The sequence below is a fragment of the Salmo salar genome, chromosome 13 (assembly GCF_965601325.2).
Source record: "Salmo salar chromosome 13, fSalSal1, whole genome shotgun sequence".
In the NCBI taxonomy this organism is placed as follows: domain Eukaryota; kingdom Metazoa; phylum Chordata; class Actinopteri; order Salmoniformes; family Salmonidae; genus Salmo; species Salmo salar.
Genome location: NC_138303.1, coordinates 71,219,013 through 71,238,005, shown reverse-complemented (window position 1 = coordinate 71,238,005; position 18,993 = coordinate 71,219,013). Strand labels below are relative to the sequence as shown.

General features: G+C 41.7%; 2 protein-coding genes across 3 annotated transcripts in view; both read left to right on the top strand.

Moving 5' to 3' along the window:
• Positions 1–5,572, top strand: part of LOC106567647 (homeobox protein PKNOX2) — a 94,896-nt gene extending 89,324 nt beyond the window's left edge. Inside the window, exons 9-12 of the mRNA XM_082960289.1 lie at positions 1,775–1,894; positions 2,429–2,505; positions 2,843–3,018; positions 3,440–5,572. Coding sequence (XP_082816415.1) covers positions 1,775–1,894; positions 2,429–2,505; positions 2,843–3,018; positions 3,440–3,693 — 627 coding nt within the window. The 3' untranslated portion in view covers positions 3,694–5,572. The remainder of the gene's footprint in view (positions 1–1,774; positions 1,895–2,428; positions 2,506–2,842; positions 3,019–3,439) is intronic.
• A 212-nt stretch (positions 5,573–5,784) lies between these two features.
• LOC145850193 (pannexin-3-like) lies at positions 5,785–15,277 on the top strand. Of its 2 annotated transcripts, XM_014137186.3 has the most exons (6): positions 5,785–7,077; positions 8,048–8,239; positions 10,096–10,238; positions 11,702–11,916; positions 12,762–13,510; positions 14,068–15,277. In XM_014137186.3, the coding sequence occupies exons 2-6, from the start codon at positions 8,056–8,058 to the stop codon at positions 14,124–14,126; spliced, it is 1,350 nt and encodes a 449-aa protein (XP_013992661.1). In that variant the 5' UTR covers positions 5,785–7,077; positions 8,048–8,055; the 3' UTR covers positions 14,127–15,277. The 2 variants fall into 2 exon arrangements, with proteins under 2 accessions (XP_013992661.1, XP_082816416.1); XM_082960290.1 differs by lacking the exon at positions 14,068–15,277 and having other exon boundaries at positions 12,762–14,050.
• Positions 15,278–18,993: the final 3,716 nt, after the last annotated feature.

Below are 18,993 nucleotides of genomic sequence, written 5' to 3'. Positions count from 1 at the left end.
GTTCTTTTGTCTTATTTCTAGTTTGTTTCACAATAAAACATATTTTGCATCGTCAAACTGGTAGGCATGTTGTGTAAATCAAATGATACAAATTTTAATTCCAGATTGTAATACAACAAAATAGGAAAAATGCCAAGGAGTTGAATACTTTCGCAAGCCACTGTATGCATCCTGTTTGCAATAAGGGACTAAAGTAAAACTGCAAAAAATGTGGCAAAGAAATGGTTGCATCATGTTATGGGTTTATTTGTCATTGGCAAGGGAGTTTTTTTTATGATAAAAACATTCTGATTAGAGCTAAGCACAATCCTAGAGGAAAACCTGGTTCAGTCTGCTTTCCAAAAGACACTGGGAGAAAATTCACCTTTCAACAGGACAATAACCTAAATGCAAGGCCAAATATACACTGGAATTGCTTACCAAGACGACATGTAATGTTCCTGAGTTGCCTAGTTACAGTTTGACTAAAATCAGCTCGAAATTTTATCACAATACTTAATGTCTGTCTAACAATGATCAACAACTAACTTGACAGATCTTGAAGAATTTTTTAAAGAATAATGTGCAAATATTGTACAATCCAGGTATGCAAAGCTCTTAAACTCTTACCCAGAAAGACTCACAGGTGATTCTAACATGTTTTGACTCAGGGGGTTGAATACTTATCTAATCAAGATACTGTATATTTGAGTTTTATTTTTCATGTTTTCTTTTACAAAAAACTTTTTCTTCCACTATCACATTAGAGTATTTTGTGTAGATCATTGACAAAAAATGATGATTAAATCAATTTTTATACTTTGAAGGCACTGTATATCAGAATCAGTTGGGAGCCATTCCTTTTTCATGACTTTCCAATGCCTGCATGAAATTATTAAGAATAATTTTTTCACTGAGTATATTTATCTATTCAGGCATTTTGTCCTTCCAATTTATGCGTGGTCCAGATGAAATCTTCATATTTTTCCTTCAAAAGTGTTTTTGGCATTGCAAATGGGTTGTTAAATATGAATGAAGGATCCTCACTTTGATACTGTTTGCGCCAATGCCATAGGAAATATTTATTTTGTGTGTGGACCAGAGGTGAACATTTTTAGATTAAAGACATTTTGGAATTCATGCATAGTGATCTCATGCCACTGTATATGCCTTTTTTATTTTGTATGCCATTTAGTAGACGCGTTGCAAGTGCCATCCTCTACTAACTGAGCTATAGAGGACCATTGGTCTTTGTGTGTGTGTGTGGGTGTATGTGTGCGTGTGTGTGTGTGTATGTGTGCGTGTGCGCACATGCATGTGTTTTCTTGACACCAGTATGTGCATGCACATGGTTTAAACTAGTTAATTGCCACTGAGTACTCCCCATCCAACTATACTGTAAAACAGAAATCAGAGATTTCTTGAATAAGTGCTTTTTCATAATTTTCTCAACCACCCACGGAGTTGGAACAAAGCTTGTAACTAAAACTTTGGCTTTGATAAGAGTTATGGACTTGTACTTTCTTGTTTTTGCACAATTTGCCAGGTTTTTTAGGCACATTTCTCATCGTAGTTCTTTCAGCTACATCAGACCGGCCTCCTAGATTTCTCTGAGTCAAGGGTGTTGTGAATCGACGTTCCTTTCTCGCCTTTTATTTTAAGTATCATTACTCAAATCGGGTTGCTATGGCGATGGTGAAGAGGGCGGTTCTGCCCTTGCCAAAGAGACAGATAATTGGCACTGTCTCTTTGTTACCGTGGCAACAATAACACCCCATCCTCTCTTCCATCCAAGGTAAACCTGGACTTGGCTTCACTCTTGGACAGTGATGACAAGAAGCACAAGAACAAGAGAGGGGTCCTGCCCAAGCACGCCACCAACATCATGCGCTCCTGGCTCTTCCAGCATCTCATGGTGAGCTAGCAACATTAGTGTTCACATCAATGTTAATGTGATGGTGTTACAGTAGCAACAGAGCTAATATTCATCCCTATTCCTTTGGTTAAGCTATAGAGGAAGTTATTGAGAAGAGTCAAGCTATGGGGGAAAATCAGTGTGAAGGGTTTAGAGCTAATAATGTCAGGGTTGTAGCTGTGTATGACTGAAGGCCTCATCCAGAAACAACCCACATAGCTTCTACCCCGTAGGCACTTGTAGCGATCTGAATGAATGAATTGAATATCTCCATGAATTAATTTAATAGGTATAAGCAATATGGTAGTTCCATTCCCTCAGATAGCCTATGAAGAATTAGATTTAGGGGCTAAGGATTGTTTCTAGCCAAGGGCTGAGAATACAAGGTGTTGGAGCATGGGTCAAAGGTTTAGGGAAGTTGAGAGTTTAGGGGTGAGGGGAGGGTTTGAACTATTAATTCACAAAACTACTAATTGCAATTGATTAAACTTTACTGATGTCATCCTAAATATCTTACATCTTTCCCTTTTGTAGCATCCCTACCCAACAGAGGACGAGAAAAGACAGATTGCAGGACAAACAAATCTGACCTTATTACAGGTCAACAACTGGTAAGATTGTAATACTACTACTGCGAATGCACTATGAGATGAAAATCAGCTGGCTAAAAGTATGGATGAAATCAATAGAAATGTTGAATGTTCAGAGTGAATGTTGATGAGTTTAAACTTCAGTGCTATGCTTTATCACCTGATGGTGATTCACAACATAGTGGCGCCATCTACTGGTCTACAAATGCTCTCAGTATCATGGAGTACAACATTCTTACAGAGAAAAAAGGTCTGTCTTTGTTTCTCTCACACTGGTCTCTTTCCCTTTACCTCTCCAAATCCCTCTCTCCCTGCATCTCTCTCTCTCCCCCCTCTCTCTCTCTTTCTCTCTCTCTAGGTTTATCAACGCTCGCAGGCGCATCCTCCAGCCCATGCTGGATGCCAGTAACCCAGACCCAGCTCCCAAGGCTAAGAAGATGAAGTCCCAACACCGTCCAACCCAGCGCTTCTGGCCAGACTCCATTGTTGCTGGCGTCTTGCAGACACATGGACCTCACTCTAACAACGCTGACAGTACGTCACTAAACCATTCAAACGCTCTGTCAATGTCTATTTGTCTGTTTCAAAACTCTGGATAAAGATTGGTTGAGTCATCATGATTCTCTTGATATTTCAACATAGTTTCCTTGTTATTTCAGCCTACTTTATCAAGGTAATCATTTTGCATCAATGTGCATAGGTAGTGTGCACTTGCGCACTCATCCTGATGGATTTTAAAGAAATGGATCAGTGAATACAATACATTGAATATTGGCATGAGCTATAGTGATTCCACCACATTAGACCAGTTCATTCCTTTTAATCCCATTGAAGGGGTGAATGAGTGCACACTTTGATGAGAAGGATATAGAATAGGAGACAGTTATAATGTCAACTTTGTGTGTTTCTTAGTGTGTAAACCCTGCATTGCCTGCTCCTCCTTCTTCTCATACAGACCCCCTAGGCTTGGACAGCCTCCAGCCCCTGTCCTCTGACTCAGCCACCCTGGCCATGCAGCAAGCAATGCTGGGTGGAACCGACGACTCCATGGATGGCACAGAGGAAGAGGAGGAGGAGGAGGAAGAGGAAGTTATGGAGGAGGAGGAAGAGGAAGATGATGAGGAGGAAGAGAGCGAGGGAGGGAGACGTATATCCGGCGGCGGAGAAAGGAGAGATCTGGGCATGGAGCATAGAGAGGGGCTAGAGTAATGAGAGGTGTTAAAGGACAACGTGACCTTTTGACACCTGGGTTGTGTTCAGTAGTCACCAAAACAGAAGAAAACAGACTGAGACAGAAAGGGACTACCTGGATTTCTCCACTAAGAAATTTGTTTTGTTACGGGTGCCCTAATGAACACGATTCAGCCCATACTTTCCCTCCACAAACCACACCTCCATTCAATCTTAACCCCTGACCAGCCCCTAGATTCAGGCAACAGTCATACCTTGAATGGGCCTTTTGTTTTTTCTACCATGGATGTCTGTCTAGAAACTACAGATCCATCCCATCAGAACTCTTAAGAAGGAAAATCCTATATGAGGATTAGGGGTCTGAAGGTGTCCTAAAAATTGTGTGTCCTAAAATGGACACCATACTCTGTGGACTAGTGGGTCACCCCAAACCTCTTATGTTTTATTACTGACAAAACAATGACAACTATGAGTTGCTGTATGTGAGTTGATTGTGAACTTGTACTGTAGGTCTATACCTGGCCGTCACGTTGGGTTCCATGCTTTGGAATCATCCAAGCCTTAGTCCGTTTCAGATTGACTCCATAAACACGATGTTGTCATCGTTTTCCACACCCATTTTCATAATGTTGATGACGAGCGATTATTCGCTGCAACAAAATTGATGTTTTCGGGCATGATTAAAAAAACGTTTAATTCTTTGAGGCCAAGAGCAAAAACTGCACAAAGTATGTATATTAGATGTTTTGACGTTTGCGTTACGTTGCTGAAGGCTTGCATATTTATAAACAATTTTCTTAGAGCTTTCAGAAGACGGTTCAAATGGCACCTTTGTAGAAGGCACAAAGTAACTGTTGTGATGTTCTGGAGGTCTTGCAATTGAGAAAACGCTTGAGTGAATCTGAGTTATCGAAGTTACTGATGGCCAATCAAGGTGACAAAATCTCAAGACTGGAAAGAAATACTGTATGTCACATTGAGGATTCACATTACAAACAAAACACTGCCTTGGTAACAGTGTCTCAATGAGTTAAAGAAAAACATACCGACATGGAGAGAAATGGAATTGAATCCTCAATTCAAAGAACTAACATCTTTAAGTGAAAACCTTTGCAAGAAAAAGACAATGTAAAGGGAAAGCCTGCATATTTAAAGGGAAGAGTTAAATTCCTGAAATGATTCTCTATGTTTTACGTTAAGGATTTGAAGAAACTGTGAAAACTAATTTCAACCCTCTTTTTGTGCTAAATGAAATCCACAAAATTAAGCCACCCGTTTTCTGATGTGATGTCTAGAAAAGAAAAGAAAAACCTGTTCTTGAATGTTCATTGAGATTGGTCTTTGTGAAGTATGTTCTTCATTATAAACTGGGTGGTTCGAGCCCTGAATGCTGATTTGCTGACAACCGTGGTATAACACGGGTTTGACAAAGCATTTATATTTACTGCTCTAATTACATTGGTAACCAGTTTATAATAGCAATAAGGCACCTCGGGGGTTAGTGGTATATGGCCAATATACCACGGCTAAGGGCTGTGTCCAGGCACCTAAGAACAGCACTTAGCCGTGGTATATTTGCCATATATTTGCCAATAAAAAAACGAATGTATGGCAAGCTTGGAACATTAAGTTCTGCACATACGACATAAGTGAGTCGTGATTTCTCAACACTGTTCCAGGCACCTAAGAACAGCACTTAGCCGTGGTATATTTGCCATATACCACATACCCTCGTGCCTTATTGCTTAATTATACATTTTCTTGATTGCTTATTTTTTAAATGGTTCTTCCAGAGCAAGTGACAATAGGGATTTCATTTTTTTTGGTTTGTGCACATTGTTGTCATAATCTATTGTTTCAATAGACCATTTTTTATAATTAAAATAGATAAAGCTTCTAGTTTGAGTATCCTTTCTGAGGCAGGAAGGTGTGTGCATATAACAGTGGTCACACAGTGTGTATATTAGGGCAGCCTCAGTCAGCTTACTATAGACACTTTTGTGAGTATCGTGACAGGCCTACCTCTCCTCCCTGTGGCCAGATTGGGTATTACAATCAAAATAGTACAAATTACATCAAAAACAACTGCACACAGTTAAAGGGCTAAAGATACCCCACATAAATTGTCATGAATGTGTGTCTGTTGCTCATTGTTTAATCTTACGCCATTGCTCCTGTCAGAAAAGTTCACCCAAGCCACACTACCTGTTGCATGCTGACAGTAACCCAACACTGGGCCTCTGCATTGCAAACAAGAAAGACCACTTCTGTATTAGACAATAACCACAGTTCTCCACAAATTACAGATGAAGCTCAGACTAAACGGCCTCAATGTAGAACAACCTCCCACATTTCCTTGTCATGTCTCTTATATCCCACCCTCTGGTTGTTAATCAAACCTGTGATTTGGTCTTGCTGGAGTACCACCCACATGTCTTCCCATCTTTACATTTGGGTGACCCATATACTGTAAGCAGAGAGTATCAAAAAACATTTGCTGAATATGATACAGGTCTAGGATCTTCTGTAGACGGCCGTTATACATTGATTTCAGACATTCACACACACACACACACACACATATTCACTTGTATCCTTGACCTACTTCATCGTAGATGGCCACCACACACACACGTAATAAAATACCCCAAATTCCTAAAATCATTGTATCTGTATTTGGACTACATATGACCAAGCATTCCATGATTGCCATTAGGGTAGTTGTGGTATGGCAATTTGTTCTACATTGCACTAGTTACCAGTCATTCAGTTCCTCTGAAGTTATCCATCCTAGCAGCAGCACTGAAATAGTTGTAGCAGACAGGGCCTAACTGTAACTACCATTCTCAGTACTGTATGCTAGCAGCAGCAGCAGTTCTGGAGCCAACCTTAGGTATAAATAAGAGGGGAAATTACAGAGACAGGAAAAGCCACTGGTGCTTGGGTCTTGTTTGAAGTGGGGCTGCTGCCATGGCAGTCGAGCATGGTTGGGACCTCAGTGAAGAGGCTGGGCAGTGTGTCATATGCACACACACAAGCGTGAACACACACACACACACACACATAAGTACAGACACACACACACACAGTTGCCACTCCCTCCTCCCACCCCAGACACACCTCACCACACAGCAGCCAGCCCTGTAGGTCTGTGGAGTTGCGGAGACACCACTGCCATCTGGGCACTAGCATACAGCAGCAGTAATTAGACCCATAGACCCAGGACCCAGGCCCAGTCCAGCCCAGTCTGTCATATAGCAGGGCCCTCCCGGACAACTTAAGGGCCTCGCCAACACAGCTCTGGTCTTCAGAGAGGCGTTTGGTTCAGTTGTCTCACTGCATTTCCTTACTGGATTTCCATCCTGCAGTCACTGGTCACTGGAAAGAGCAAGCGGATTGAAGGTAACATGGAAGCTGTTTATCATTGTATTGTAGAAGATGTGGAATGGAAATGATTGAAATGCTGTTGACATTTAGGGCGATAGAGATGTGTAAAATAAGTGGTACTTATACCAATGGTTTAAAGTATTTTGATGCATGTTTGGTATTTACAATATTGTCAATTGAAGAAAAATATCTGAGAACCTATTTTCTCTTCTCATCCTTTACCATAGTTTTGCATACAGTTTTGATGATTACTTCACACATTGAATACCAGTTTTATTTGGGGCTCCCGAGTGGCGCAGCGGCCAAAGGCACTGCATCTCAGTGCTAGAGGCATCACTACAGACACCCTGGTTTGAATCCAGGCTGTCTCACAACCGGCTGTGATTGGGAGTCCCACAGGGCGGGGCGCAATTGGCACAGCGTCATCCGGGTTTGGCCGGTGTAGGCCGACATTGTAAATAAGCATTTGTTCTTAACTGGCTTGCCTAGTTAAATTTAAACCGTTTATTTATCAGATTGGATATCAAGACTATAATACTAGTGGTTTAATACCATTACATGGTCAATCTGAAATCTGTATCAATAGAAAAAAGAAAAAAGAAACAACTGAATACAAAGTACATTCTAATACTCTACAGGGTAGGGCAAATGGATTTCCCCTAGCTAACCCAGAAACTCCTGGTTGCCAGTTGGGACGAGACCCGGCCCATGCTAAAATCCTTCATTCTCTACATTTACATTTTAGTCATTTAGCAGATGCTCTTATCCAGAGCGACTTACAGTAGTGAATGCATACATTTCATTTCATGCATGTTTTTTTTTTTTTTTGCACTGGCCACCCGTGGGAATCGAACCCACAACCCTGGCGTTGCACACACCATGCTCTACCAACTGAGCCACAGGGAAGACTCTACTAGGGCTCAGTGCTATAAAGTCTCAGTGGACTCCGCTTGCCAGTTTGTAACATTTCCCTGTACATCTCTAGGCGTCAAGATGTCCATCGCTAATGCAGCCGCGCAGGCCATGCTGTCGGACGCCTTGCTCCGGGACGGCGCCGGGGGCAACCATATCGGTCACCTGGAGCTGGAGCTGCCGCTCGACAGGGTCATCAAGTTTGTGTGCGTGGGGCTGCCCTTGCTGCTGGTGTCCATGGCCTTCGCTCGCGAAATCTCCATCGGTCAGTCTGTCTCTCTCTGTCTCTGTCTGTCTCTCCGTTTCTCTCTCGCTCTCTTATAGTTCTTGTTAAGCTGCAAATCACATTTGTTACATTCTCTGATATTATTTCCTTTCCTCTCTTTTTGCCTCTCTTTCCCTTTTCTGTGTTTATTTCTGCAATTTTCTCATGTCTCTTTTGTCCGCAGTATCATTGGGTCAATATTCCTCCATTTTCTTTTTCTTTGTCTCACATTTCTCTCTCTAGTCTCTTCTCATTTGCCTTTTTCCCTTTACTGTACGGGAGTGAGAATCTGTGTTTAGGCAAGGGAGTTAGTGATTCAGATTCAGTCACAAACCATTGTTTGCACAGCACTTTTGTGAATGGAGGGTACATGGGGGCACTGGATGTTCAAATGGTCCTGGTTGTAGTTTAAGGGTTAAGGAGACAATTCTATCAACTATTCAAAAGGTTAATTGTAACGTTTTTCATGAATTACAAGGTCTCTTTCAATTTATTCATATAATTTCCATTTGTTTTCTGACTTGAGTTGACATGCACTGGACCCCGACCGTGGTCAACTGCAACAATAACACTGACACAACAATGTGTGTGGTAGTGGCACACAGAACAGTGTACATACAGGCAAGTTTATTTCCTTGTTTCATTGGCATTGAGCTAACGACTGTCTTCCCATCGAGCTGGACTATAATCAGCCGTTACAGATGTTAATTGGCAGGAGCATGACTGAGAGCAGCGTTCGCCGGTGCCGTGGTGCTTGATAATTACTGGCAACCTTCTCCTTTTGCAGTTCTCTATCGACGTCAAATGAAATGATATGCTAATTAACTGGGAGATGTTGCAAAACGAGGAACAGTCTAGGAACGGTTGATGGCTCTTGGTCCTCCTTATCTAGCTTGGTTTGTTGTCTGCTGCCTCTTTTGTCTGGTTGGTGGTGTCTCCGTTGTCTCTGTTGTGTGCACCTGCTGCAGCAGCCAAGAATTCTGCCCACAGCTACAAATAGCTGGGTGAGAAGGATCCCTTGTTGTACAATGGGTAACAAGCAAGATAGGGATGGCAATAGGGGTTCTTTGTCAAACTGTCGCCCAGTGGTAGAAGGAACGTGCTTTGTTGCTGTCTGTGTTCCCTTATAACCTGACGGTCTTGTAATACATAGTCCATTTTGGATACAGCATGTCCACAGCTATCTCAATGTCACGTACACACACACACAAACGTACGCACGCACATCATGTAACATGTAACCCATCCATGTACAGTTATCTGTAATACCATAACACTGGTGGTGCAGCTTAAGCCTACTGCATGCCCAGTCAGCAACTGGATGGTTGGGTGTACTTATTTTAGGAGACTCTCACAGATGTGGAGATTTGGAGTCTGTGTATAAAAATAGGGTGTCCTGTGTTTATCTCAGGGTTTTCTCTGAAGTGGCCCTTTGCCTGTCGCCCTGCCCTGCTCTGCTCTCCCAGCACTGCTGTAGAGGAGATGGGCTGAACGGAAGGGTGTGGACCCTTGGCTCTGTGGTTAAACCATCTGTATGGTGGAACGGGCAGGGCTTGTTCTGAAAAAGACCCACACATTAGGAGGGTAATACCACCCTGTTTAAAAACACAAGTTTCCATTTAGAAGCATATGATTTAGATTTGTTAGGGCTAACCTTTCTGCTTCTGGGAAAGGGAACCTTCTGAAAAACCTTAAGGCACATTATGGAAACTCTCTCTGTGGTGTGTGTTTATGTCTATGCATGTTATGTGTGTGCACATGCATGCATCTTTATGTAACTGTAATACCTTTACAAACTGGACCAGTGCAATTGTTGAGCTTAAAATAGTTCAAATCTATATTTGTTTTTCCTCTAGGCCCACAGATCAGCTGTTTCCCACCTAACAACTTCACAGCCAGGCAGGCAGCCTATGTGGACACGTACTGCTGGGACTCCCTTATGCACCATGAGTTTGACACAGATGGAAACTTCGAGGAGCGATCCCTCTGGGTGCACAAGGTAAGGCCTGCTGTGTTCTGTCATGCTGGAACGAGAGACAATTGCACACACCTTAATGTGGCACAGGAATTGGACAAAAAAGGTCATAAAACTACTGTAAATAGTTGCTCTTTGTCAGGTGATAAATGATATCAGTGTAAAATAAGTGGGTGAAGAGTCAATGGTATACTGGAGGCATTTTGTGGGCTACACCTGTATTTGGCAATGTCGTTGGAAGATTCCCAATTCAAAAATATGCACTGACAATACAGTCTTAAGAGAGAAACCGAATGTCTTTTTAAAAGGGACATTTAAAGATTTATCCAGACATAACACTGTTAAACTTTGACAAGACATTAATAACCTGAGGTTTCTGTTACTGAGGCCATTAACAACTCGTTTGAAAGCTCAGACATGCAATTTTAGATGGGTTTTAAAAATACGTATTAAGCAGTTCTATCAGTACTGGGCTGTCCAAGTAAGACATGGACCTCATGCTTATGGGTATAATGATGGAGTTAGCCATGTGCTGTGTCCATTGGTATATTTTGATGTGTATTTTGGTGGGCAGTCTGTTCAGAAGCAGCTGATGAGGAGCTGTGTCACAAGCTTGTGAGGGTGTGTGTGTGTGTGTGTGTGTTTCTGATGTAGCACAGTACACAGTTTTAGGTGTTCATTGTGGGAAATTGTGGTGTAATGGAAATTCGCATCAACTGGATGGGTCACCATTTGTAAGGGTGTGGAAATGATCCAACCAATATGTAGAAATCATGCCGAATATAATAAGAAACTACATTAATCAATCTGACTCCAATATTATGTGAATAAAGGCAACAGGCCGTGTACGTTTCTGGAGGAACCTAGTCAAGGTAGCAAGCTTTACATCACCTCTCAGTATGACTATAATGAACATGTGTCTAACTTGCACCGTTATATAATTTTTAAGAGATTAGATACTAATAGCTAATCCTGACAACCAATGTACTAGCACACGCTGCGCCTTGGTCCGCTCATTTTGAAGAGTGTGACACTGTAACAATAAATCCATAGCACTTACAGTACAATGAAACATATCAAAATGTGTAGTTCTTTATGAACTCTTGAAACAATCCAAACATGACAATGGAGCCTGAAAGCCACCAGTTGCGAGTATCACCTTCTCTCATTCTTCCACTACAAAATTAAGCGAGGTTGTGAGTAGATATGGAGCACTGGATTTTTACCATTACTTTGTACACTAACCATCATTACTTTTTAATGGAAAGTGCCTCTTGCTTCCTTAATGTCACATTAAAGAGCATCCATTAAAAGTAATTAATCTTTCTCATTAAACATTTAAAATGTAGTCTGTAAATTACTCTTCTTCTTTCCCTTTCTCTTCTCTTCATCTCACTCTTTATCCTTTCTCTGTCATCATCTCTTACCCTCTTCGATCCCCTCCCTTTCTCTTCGTTTCTTTCTCACCTTTCCTCCCTCCCTCTCAGATTTTCCCGTACTCTCTGTTGGCTATGACCATGATGATGTACCTGCCTGCCCTCATCTGGCGTTTCCTGGTGATGCCATCGCTGGGCTCTGACCTGCTCTTCATCATTGATGAGCTGGACAAGTCCTACAACCGTTCCGTACGATTGGCTCAGAGCATCCTGGAGATGCGCCAGAACACCCAGAACCCCCTCACCTTCCAAGCCGAGCTTGAGAGGTGAGAGTGGGTGTGGCAGAGATTTGTTGAGGCAGGTAGAGGGAGGATTTTGGACTGGGGAAGAGGGGAAGTCAACAGGCTTAAGGTGTTAGCATGCTTCAGTTTGGCTGGCACCCAACGTGTTTGCTTGCATACTCCGTTAAAATGTATTTTCTTGAAAAATGAGAAAAAAGCAGTAATAGTACTATTTGTCCAATTTTAGAAACCATTGCCAGTATACACTTCCTTAATAAAATAGTCAGAATTAATGTAAGATAACTCAAGAAGTCTGTCATAAATGTTGCTGTTTTTGCCAAGGAGATCTTAGTTGCACAATTTTACATCTAACTAAGATGTTTGGTCCAGTATTTATCAATGAAAAAATGTGAATCAAAAAAGAGTTCTCGTTGAATGACAATAAAGACTTTATTGAAGAATCCCTACTGTTGACCAATCACTGACGAAGGGGCATAGACTTTGTCTCTGGCTTGCCTCCAGAACAGATTTTGTGAACAGCCGGGAAAAAAAAAGAAAAAAAAAAAAACTTCACAAAATGTGGTCATAATATATTCACAAACTTTACCTGCTGGGAAGCATGCGGACACCTTTAGATTGATGTCTACAATGATTCTGAAGATGTTTGAGTAGCAATCACGTTCCCGGGTGTTTGTAATTCCCATGGAAACTGAAAACAAGACACTAGTTTAGCTTCAACTACAGTCATGTGACTGACTATTTAAATCTTGAATATTATAAATTCCTTAGATGCTCATACAACCTCCATTATCATACAACAGAGCCAATAACATGAAAGTGTGCTTGAGCCATCTGTCCTCTAACCCGATCTCCTCCATGGTCTCTTTCAGGGCCAAGAGGAAGCGCTACTTCGAGTACCCCCTGCTGGAGAGGTACATGCAGAGCAAGCAAGGCTCCTACTTCCTGGTCAGCATGCTCTTTCTTCGCGGCTTCCTGTTGCTCACCTTCATGTCGGCCGCCTGCCTCTACCTCGTCTATTTCCACCTGTCCGCCTTCCTCCAGGACGAGTTCAGCTGCTTCGTCCGCACGGGCCTGCTGCGTGACCAAAACTGGGTTCCCGAGCTGGTCCAGTGCAAGATGACCGGCCAACTGGTCTTCCAGGTGATTAGCGTGGCTAACGGCGCTATCTATGTCTTGCTGGTGCCTATCGTGCTGTTCAGCTTGGTCCGCCTCTTCTGCTGGGATACGACTCTATTGTCGGTGTATGAGGTTCTCCCCGCATTGGGCCTCAACAGCGGACGCAAGCTGGGCTGCCCGCTCAACGACCTCAATGTTCTTTTACTGTTTCTGCGCGCTAACGTGGTGCACCTGCAGTCTTATGGCAGGCTGAGGGCTATATGCTCGCTGGCGCCCCCGCAGATTGGGAAGGGGAATGGCATGAAGGGTGTGAGGATGCTGACGGCGGAGGAGATCGAGGAGAGGGCCGAGATGGCGCAGGAGTTGGAGGAGGACGTGGAGGAGCTGCAGGAGGAAGGGAAGCTCAACCTGGTGGACATCATGACCATCTTAGGAGCGGCCCGGGGAAACGCTGTCAACTGCACCGAGTCCAGGCCACTGGTTCAGGAGAATATGAGTCTGGGTACCATAACTTTTATCTACACTCTCAAATCTATTTTGTTAGTGGTCTTGTTCGCCTATATCATTTTGGATGTTGAGAAAATTATAAAGTGAGGAATCACTGCAAGACTGCAGATGAAGCTGAAATTAAATAGTCTGCTACAATATTTGACTGAGTACCGAATGGTGGTGTAAGTAGTTTTCATTGAATAGCCACTATACTCTAATTGAAAATTAAATGAGGAGGCAAAAGTAATAATGGACTTGACTTAAGATAGCAGGTTTGATATAAACTTTTCCATCCACGCTTAGGGAACATTAGAATATACCATATGTTCTCAGTAGCTTTGATACAGAAATGCTTTGCACAAATATTAATTGTACACAAATTGTTTATTTTAATTGTCAAACTACTATGCCAGTAGGCCTAATATAAATAACTATTATGTGTTAGAGAGTTTTTCACATGACCGGACAGCCTATTCTTCTAAAAGAGGCTTTTATTAGGAACTACGGCAAGAGATCAGGTACAATTTGTGTTTTTTTCCACTCCTAACTCCCCTCTCTGTCTCCTTACAGAGCCAAACCACCAGGGGTACCATGAGTTGAAGGAGACTGCATCATGTAAAAATGACTAAATCACCAATGGACTGAACCATCAATGTGACACCAATCAATGTGGATGAAGGAAAAATAAAAAATATTAATGAAACATGCAACATTTTACATTTTGCAACAGTTACAGTTCATAAGGAAATCAGTCAATTGAAATACATTTTTAGGCCCTAATCTATGGATTTCAAATGACTGGGCAGGTGTGCAGCCATGGGTAAGCCTGGCCCAGCTAATCAGAATTTGTTTTCCCCCCATAGAAGGGCTTTATTACTGACAGAAAAACTCCTCAGTTTCATCAGCTGTCTGGGTGGCTGGTCTCAGACAATTCCGCAGGTGAAGAAGCTGGATGTGGAGGTCCTGGGCTGGAGTGGTTATACGTGATCTGCAGTTGTAAGGCCGGTTGGAATTACTGCCAAATTCTCTAAAACAACGTTGGAGGCGGCTTATGGTAGAGAAAATAGCATTTAATTCTCTGGCAGCAGCTCTGGTGGACATTCCTGCAGTCAGCATGCCAATTACATGCTCCTTCAAAACTTGAGACATTTGTGACGTGTTGTGTGACGAAGTTGCATTTTAGAGTGGCTTTTTTTGTGTAATAATCATGCTGTTTAATCAGCTTCATGATATGCCACACCTGTCAGGTGGATGGATTATCTAGGCAAAGTAGAAATGCTCACTAACAGGGATGTGCACATCATTTGAGAGAAATAAGCTTGTTTGTGACTCTGAATCATTTCTGGGATATTTTATTTTAGCTCATAAAACATGGGAACTACACTTTACATGTTGCATTTATATTTTTGTTCAGTATAGCTAGGTTTCGAAGATTAGTTCAAAAAAGACAACCCTGGAGAGAAGTGAGGGACGGTGTTCTGTACTCAGAGAAATTGTTCCAAAAAGCCTCCATTAGAATGAAAAGCTTGGTGGTTGAGTTGAGCGATGTCATTTTTTGATGTATGACTGAGCTTTTGGGTCGTTGGGACTCAACTTAATTTCAACCTCAGATTTCCTATTTGTTCTTTATGGATATGCTATGTACTGTACTTGTTAGATTTTGTGATTTGTCAAAAGGTAAAGTTCTATCTGTTAAACGTCTACAGGTTACATTTGATATGCTCTATGTCAGATACAATTGTAATGAATAAAGTTATTTTTATGACTGTTGTGTTAAACAGCTCGTGTGAGTGAAACATTTCTTGTCCAACTGCTGTAGCACATTCTGATGTTCGGTGGATCACTAATGAGGTAGAAACCTTTCCTTACCACTAGTGAATCATATTGTAAATTAATTGCCTCATAAATAGAAAAACTGTGAGTAGTTACAGAAGAAGGATCTTCATTTGCGGCAGTTTGCTCAAGCAGGAAGAAGAAACAGGAAATGTGAATTATTATGTGGATTATAAGGAATAATTATAATGAATGGACATTTTTGTAGGGTTTGATAGGGAAACTTAAACATCAAATACACTAGATTTTGCATTGCAGGAAAGTTCTGCAACAGGGTGATCAAATGAAGATCCTACATCTGTAATTAAATGTGCTCACTCTCCAAAAAATGCTTGACTTAGTCGCAAAAGCAAAGGTGCAAATGTAAACAATCTGTGAAATAAAGAAATATTTGCTGCACCTGAGCACCTTTTGTAATTAACAGAAGAAACTTTTGTCGAGCTCGTCTTCCCTGATGTTTTGAATGCTTAAACTTTTGAACTCTATACTTGATTTTTCTCCTCTTACACACCACACATATATTTATTGTAATAAAATTATATTAAATTAATGTTCTCTTCCTACACCCAATCCTGACTGTGATTCAAAACCAAAATTCGCACATTCCACATTCACTCATTTATAGGCAGTGGGGTCAAGAATTGATAAATACCAGGGTTGGGAAACAGAATTGATATTTTAGGGGTTGAATAAAGTATCATATTGTCGTGGTTTGGAGGGAGGAGTGCTGTGATGGCATTTTGCGCTGCAATGTCAGATGTCCTGCAGAGACTCTGTCATAGGTTGTGTCCCAAATGGCACCCCATTCCCTATATAGCGCATTACTTTTGACCAGGCACAACAGGGTCAGTTGGGACTCAGCCAATATGTCAACATGTTAGTTGTGCAGCCATAGCCACAGGAGTATGATCCCTAAAGATCCTTATTGCCTTTTGGTACTGACACTTTGTGACTGTCACACCATGGACCGCACAGTAAAAACCCCTGCATAATAAACATCCTTATCATTTATGCACGTTAACCTGTTGGGTCTAGGGGGCAGCATTTGCACGTCTGGATAAAAAAAATGTACCCGATTTAATCTGGTTACTAATCCTACCCAGTAACTAGAATATGCATATACTTATTATATATGGATAGAAAACACTCTAAAGTTTCCAAAACTGTTTGAATGGTGTCTGTGAGTATAACAGAACTCATTTGGCAGGCAAAACCCTGAGACATTTTCTGACAGGAAGTGGATACCTGATGTGTTGTATTGACTTTAAACCTATCCCATTGAAAAACACAGGGGTTTAGGAATATTTTGGCACTTCCTATTGCTTCCACTAGATGTCACCAGCCTTTACAAAGTGTTTTGAGTCTTCTGGAGGGAGATCTGACCGAACAAGAGCCATGGAACGATGATGTCCCATTAGACACCTGGCGCGCGAGTTCATGTTGGGTACCCTCGTTCCAATACGTTATAAAAGAGTATTCATTCGTCCACCTTGAATATTATTCATGTTCTGGTTAAAAAAGGCCCTAATGATTTATGCTATACAACGTTTGACATGTTTGAACGAACGGAAATATATTTTTTCCCCTCGTTCATGACGAGAAGTCCGGCTGGCTTACATCATGTGCTAACGAGACGGAGATTTTTGGACATAAATAATGAGCTTTTTTGAACAAAACTACATTCGTTATGGACCTGTGATACCTGGAAGTGACATCTGATGAAGAGAATCAAAGGTAATGGATTATTTACATAGTATTTTCGATTTTAGATCTCCCCAACATGACGTCTAGTCTGTATCGCAACGCGTATTTTTCTGGGCGCAGTGCTCAGATTATTGCAAAGTGTGATTTCCCAGTAAGGTTATTTTTAAATCTGGCAAGTTGATTGCGTTCAAGAGATGTAAATCTATAATTCTTTAAATGACAATATAATATTTCACCAATGTTTTCTAATTTTAATTATTTAATTTGTTACGCTGACTTGACTGCCGGTTATTGGAGGGAAACGATTTCCTCAACATCAATGCCATAGTAAAACGCTGTTTTTGTATATAAATATGAACTTGATAGAACTATAAATGCATGCATTGTCTAACATAATGTCCTAGGAGTGTCATCTGATGGAGATTGTAAAAGGTTTGGTGACCCTGTCTTTGACTTGATAAAACATTACACACAACTCTTGTAAATGTACTGTCCTAACATACTCTAAATTTATGCTTTCGCCGTAAAACCTTTTTGAAATCGTAAAACGTGGTTAGATTAAGGAGATGTTTATCTTTCAAATGGTGTAAAATAGTTGTATATTTGAAAAATTTGAATTTTGACATTTATTTGGATTCAAATTTGCCGCTCTTGAAATGCACCTGCTGTTGATGGAGTGCACCACGGGTGGCACGCTAGCGTCCCACCTAGCCCCAAGAGGTTAACAATCCCTTTGCACTATACACATGGTGATACACTCGACTAGAATAGCTTGCTGGACGTTAGACTATTCAAAGAGGGACGCAAGCTCTTTTTTACTGAATGTTAAATACAGCAGCCCAATAGAACTCACGTGTAGTTTGAAAGAAGAGCGAACGTGCGATGGCGGTAGGCTAGCAGTTATATATTTAGACCCATAACCATTCAATCTTGGTGAAGAAAAGAAGTGAAAGCCTTCTGCATATAATTATAGTCCTATATTATTCAAGGATGTCTTTAGAATGACAGACAACTAAAGGTATTTTATTTAACTGTTGAAAGTGAGGAAGGAATGAAGCAACAATAGAGAAAGAGGTAGGCTAATGAGCTCGGGTGCATCCTGTTTCCATTGATAATCCTTGAGATGTTTTTACAACTTGATTGGAGTCCACCTGTGGTAAATTAAATTGATTACATAAGGTCCCACAGTTGGCAGTGCTTGTCAGAGCAAAAGCCAAGCCATGAGGTCGAAGGAATTGACCATAGAGCTCAGAGACAGGATTGTGGCAAGGCACAGATCTGGGGAAGGGTACCAACACATTTCTAGAGCATTGAATGTCCCCAAGAACACAGTGGCCTCCATCATTCTTAAATGGAAGAAGTTTGGAATCACCAAGACACTTCCTAGAGCTGGCCGCCTGGCCAAACTGAGCAATCGAGGGAGAAGGGCCTTGGTCAGGGAGGTAACCAAGAACCCGATGGTCACTCTGACAGAGCTCCAGATTTCCTCTGTGGCAATGGGACCATGAGAAACAAGATTCTCTGTTCTGATGAAACCAAGATTGAACTCTTTGGCTTGAATGCCAAGCGTCATGTCTGGAGGAAACCTGGCACCATCCCTACGGTGAAGCATGGTGGTGGAAGCATCATGCTGTGGGGATGTTTTTCAGCTGCAGGGACTCGCAGACTTGTCAAGATCGAGGGAAAGATTAACGGAGAAAAGTACAGAGAGATCCTTGATGAAAACCTACCTCAGACTGGGGCGAAGGTTCACTTTCCAATAAGAAAATGACCCTAAGCATACAGCTAATACAATACAATGCAGGAGTGGCTTCCCGGACAATTCTCTGAATGTCCTTGAGTGGCCAGGCCAGAGCCCAGACTTGAACCTGATCAAACCAAGGGCGGTTCTGGGGGGGGGGGGGGCAGTGTCCCTGTGACAACAATTTTGGACCCCCTTGTGGCCCCCCTAAATGTGGA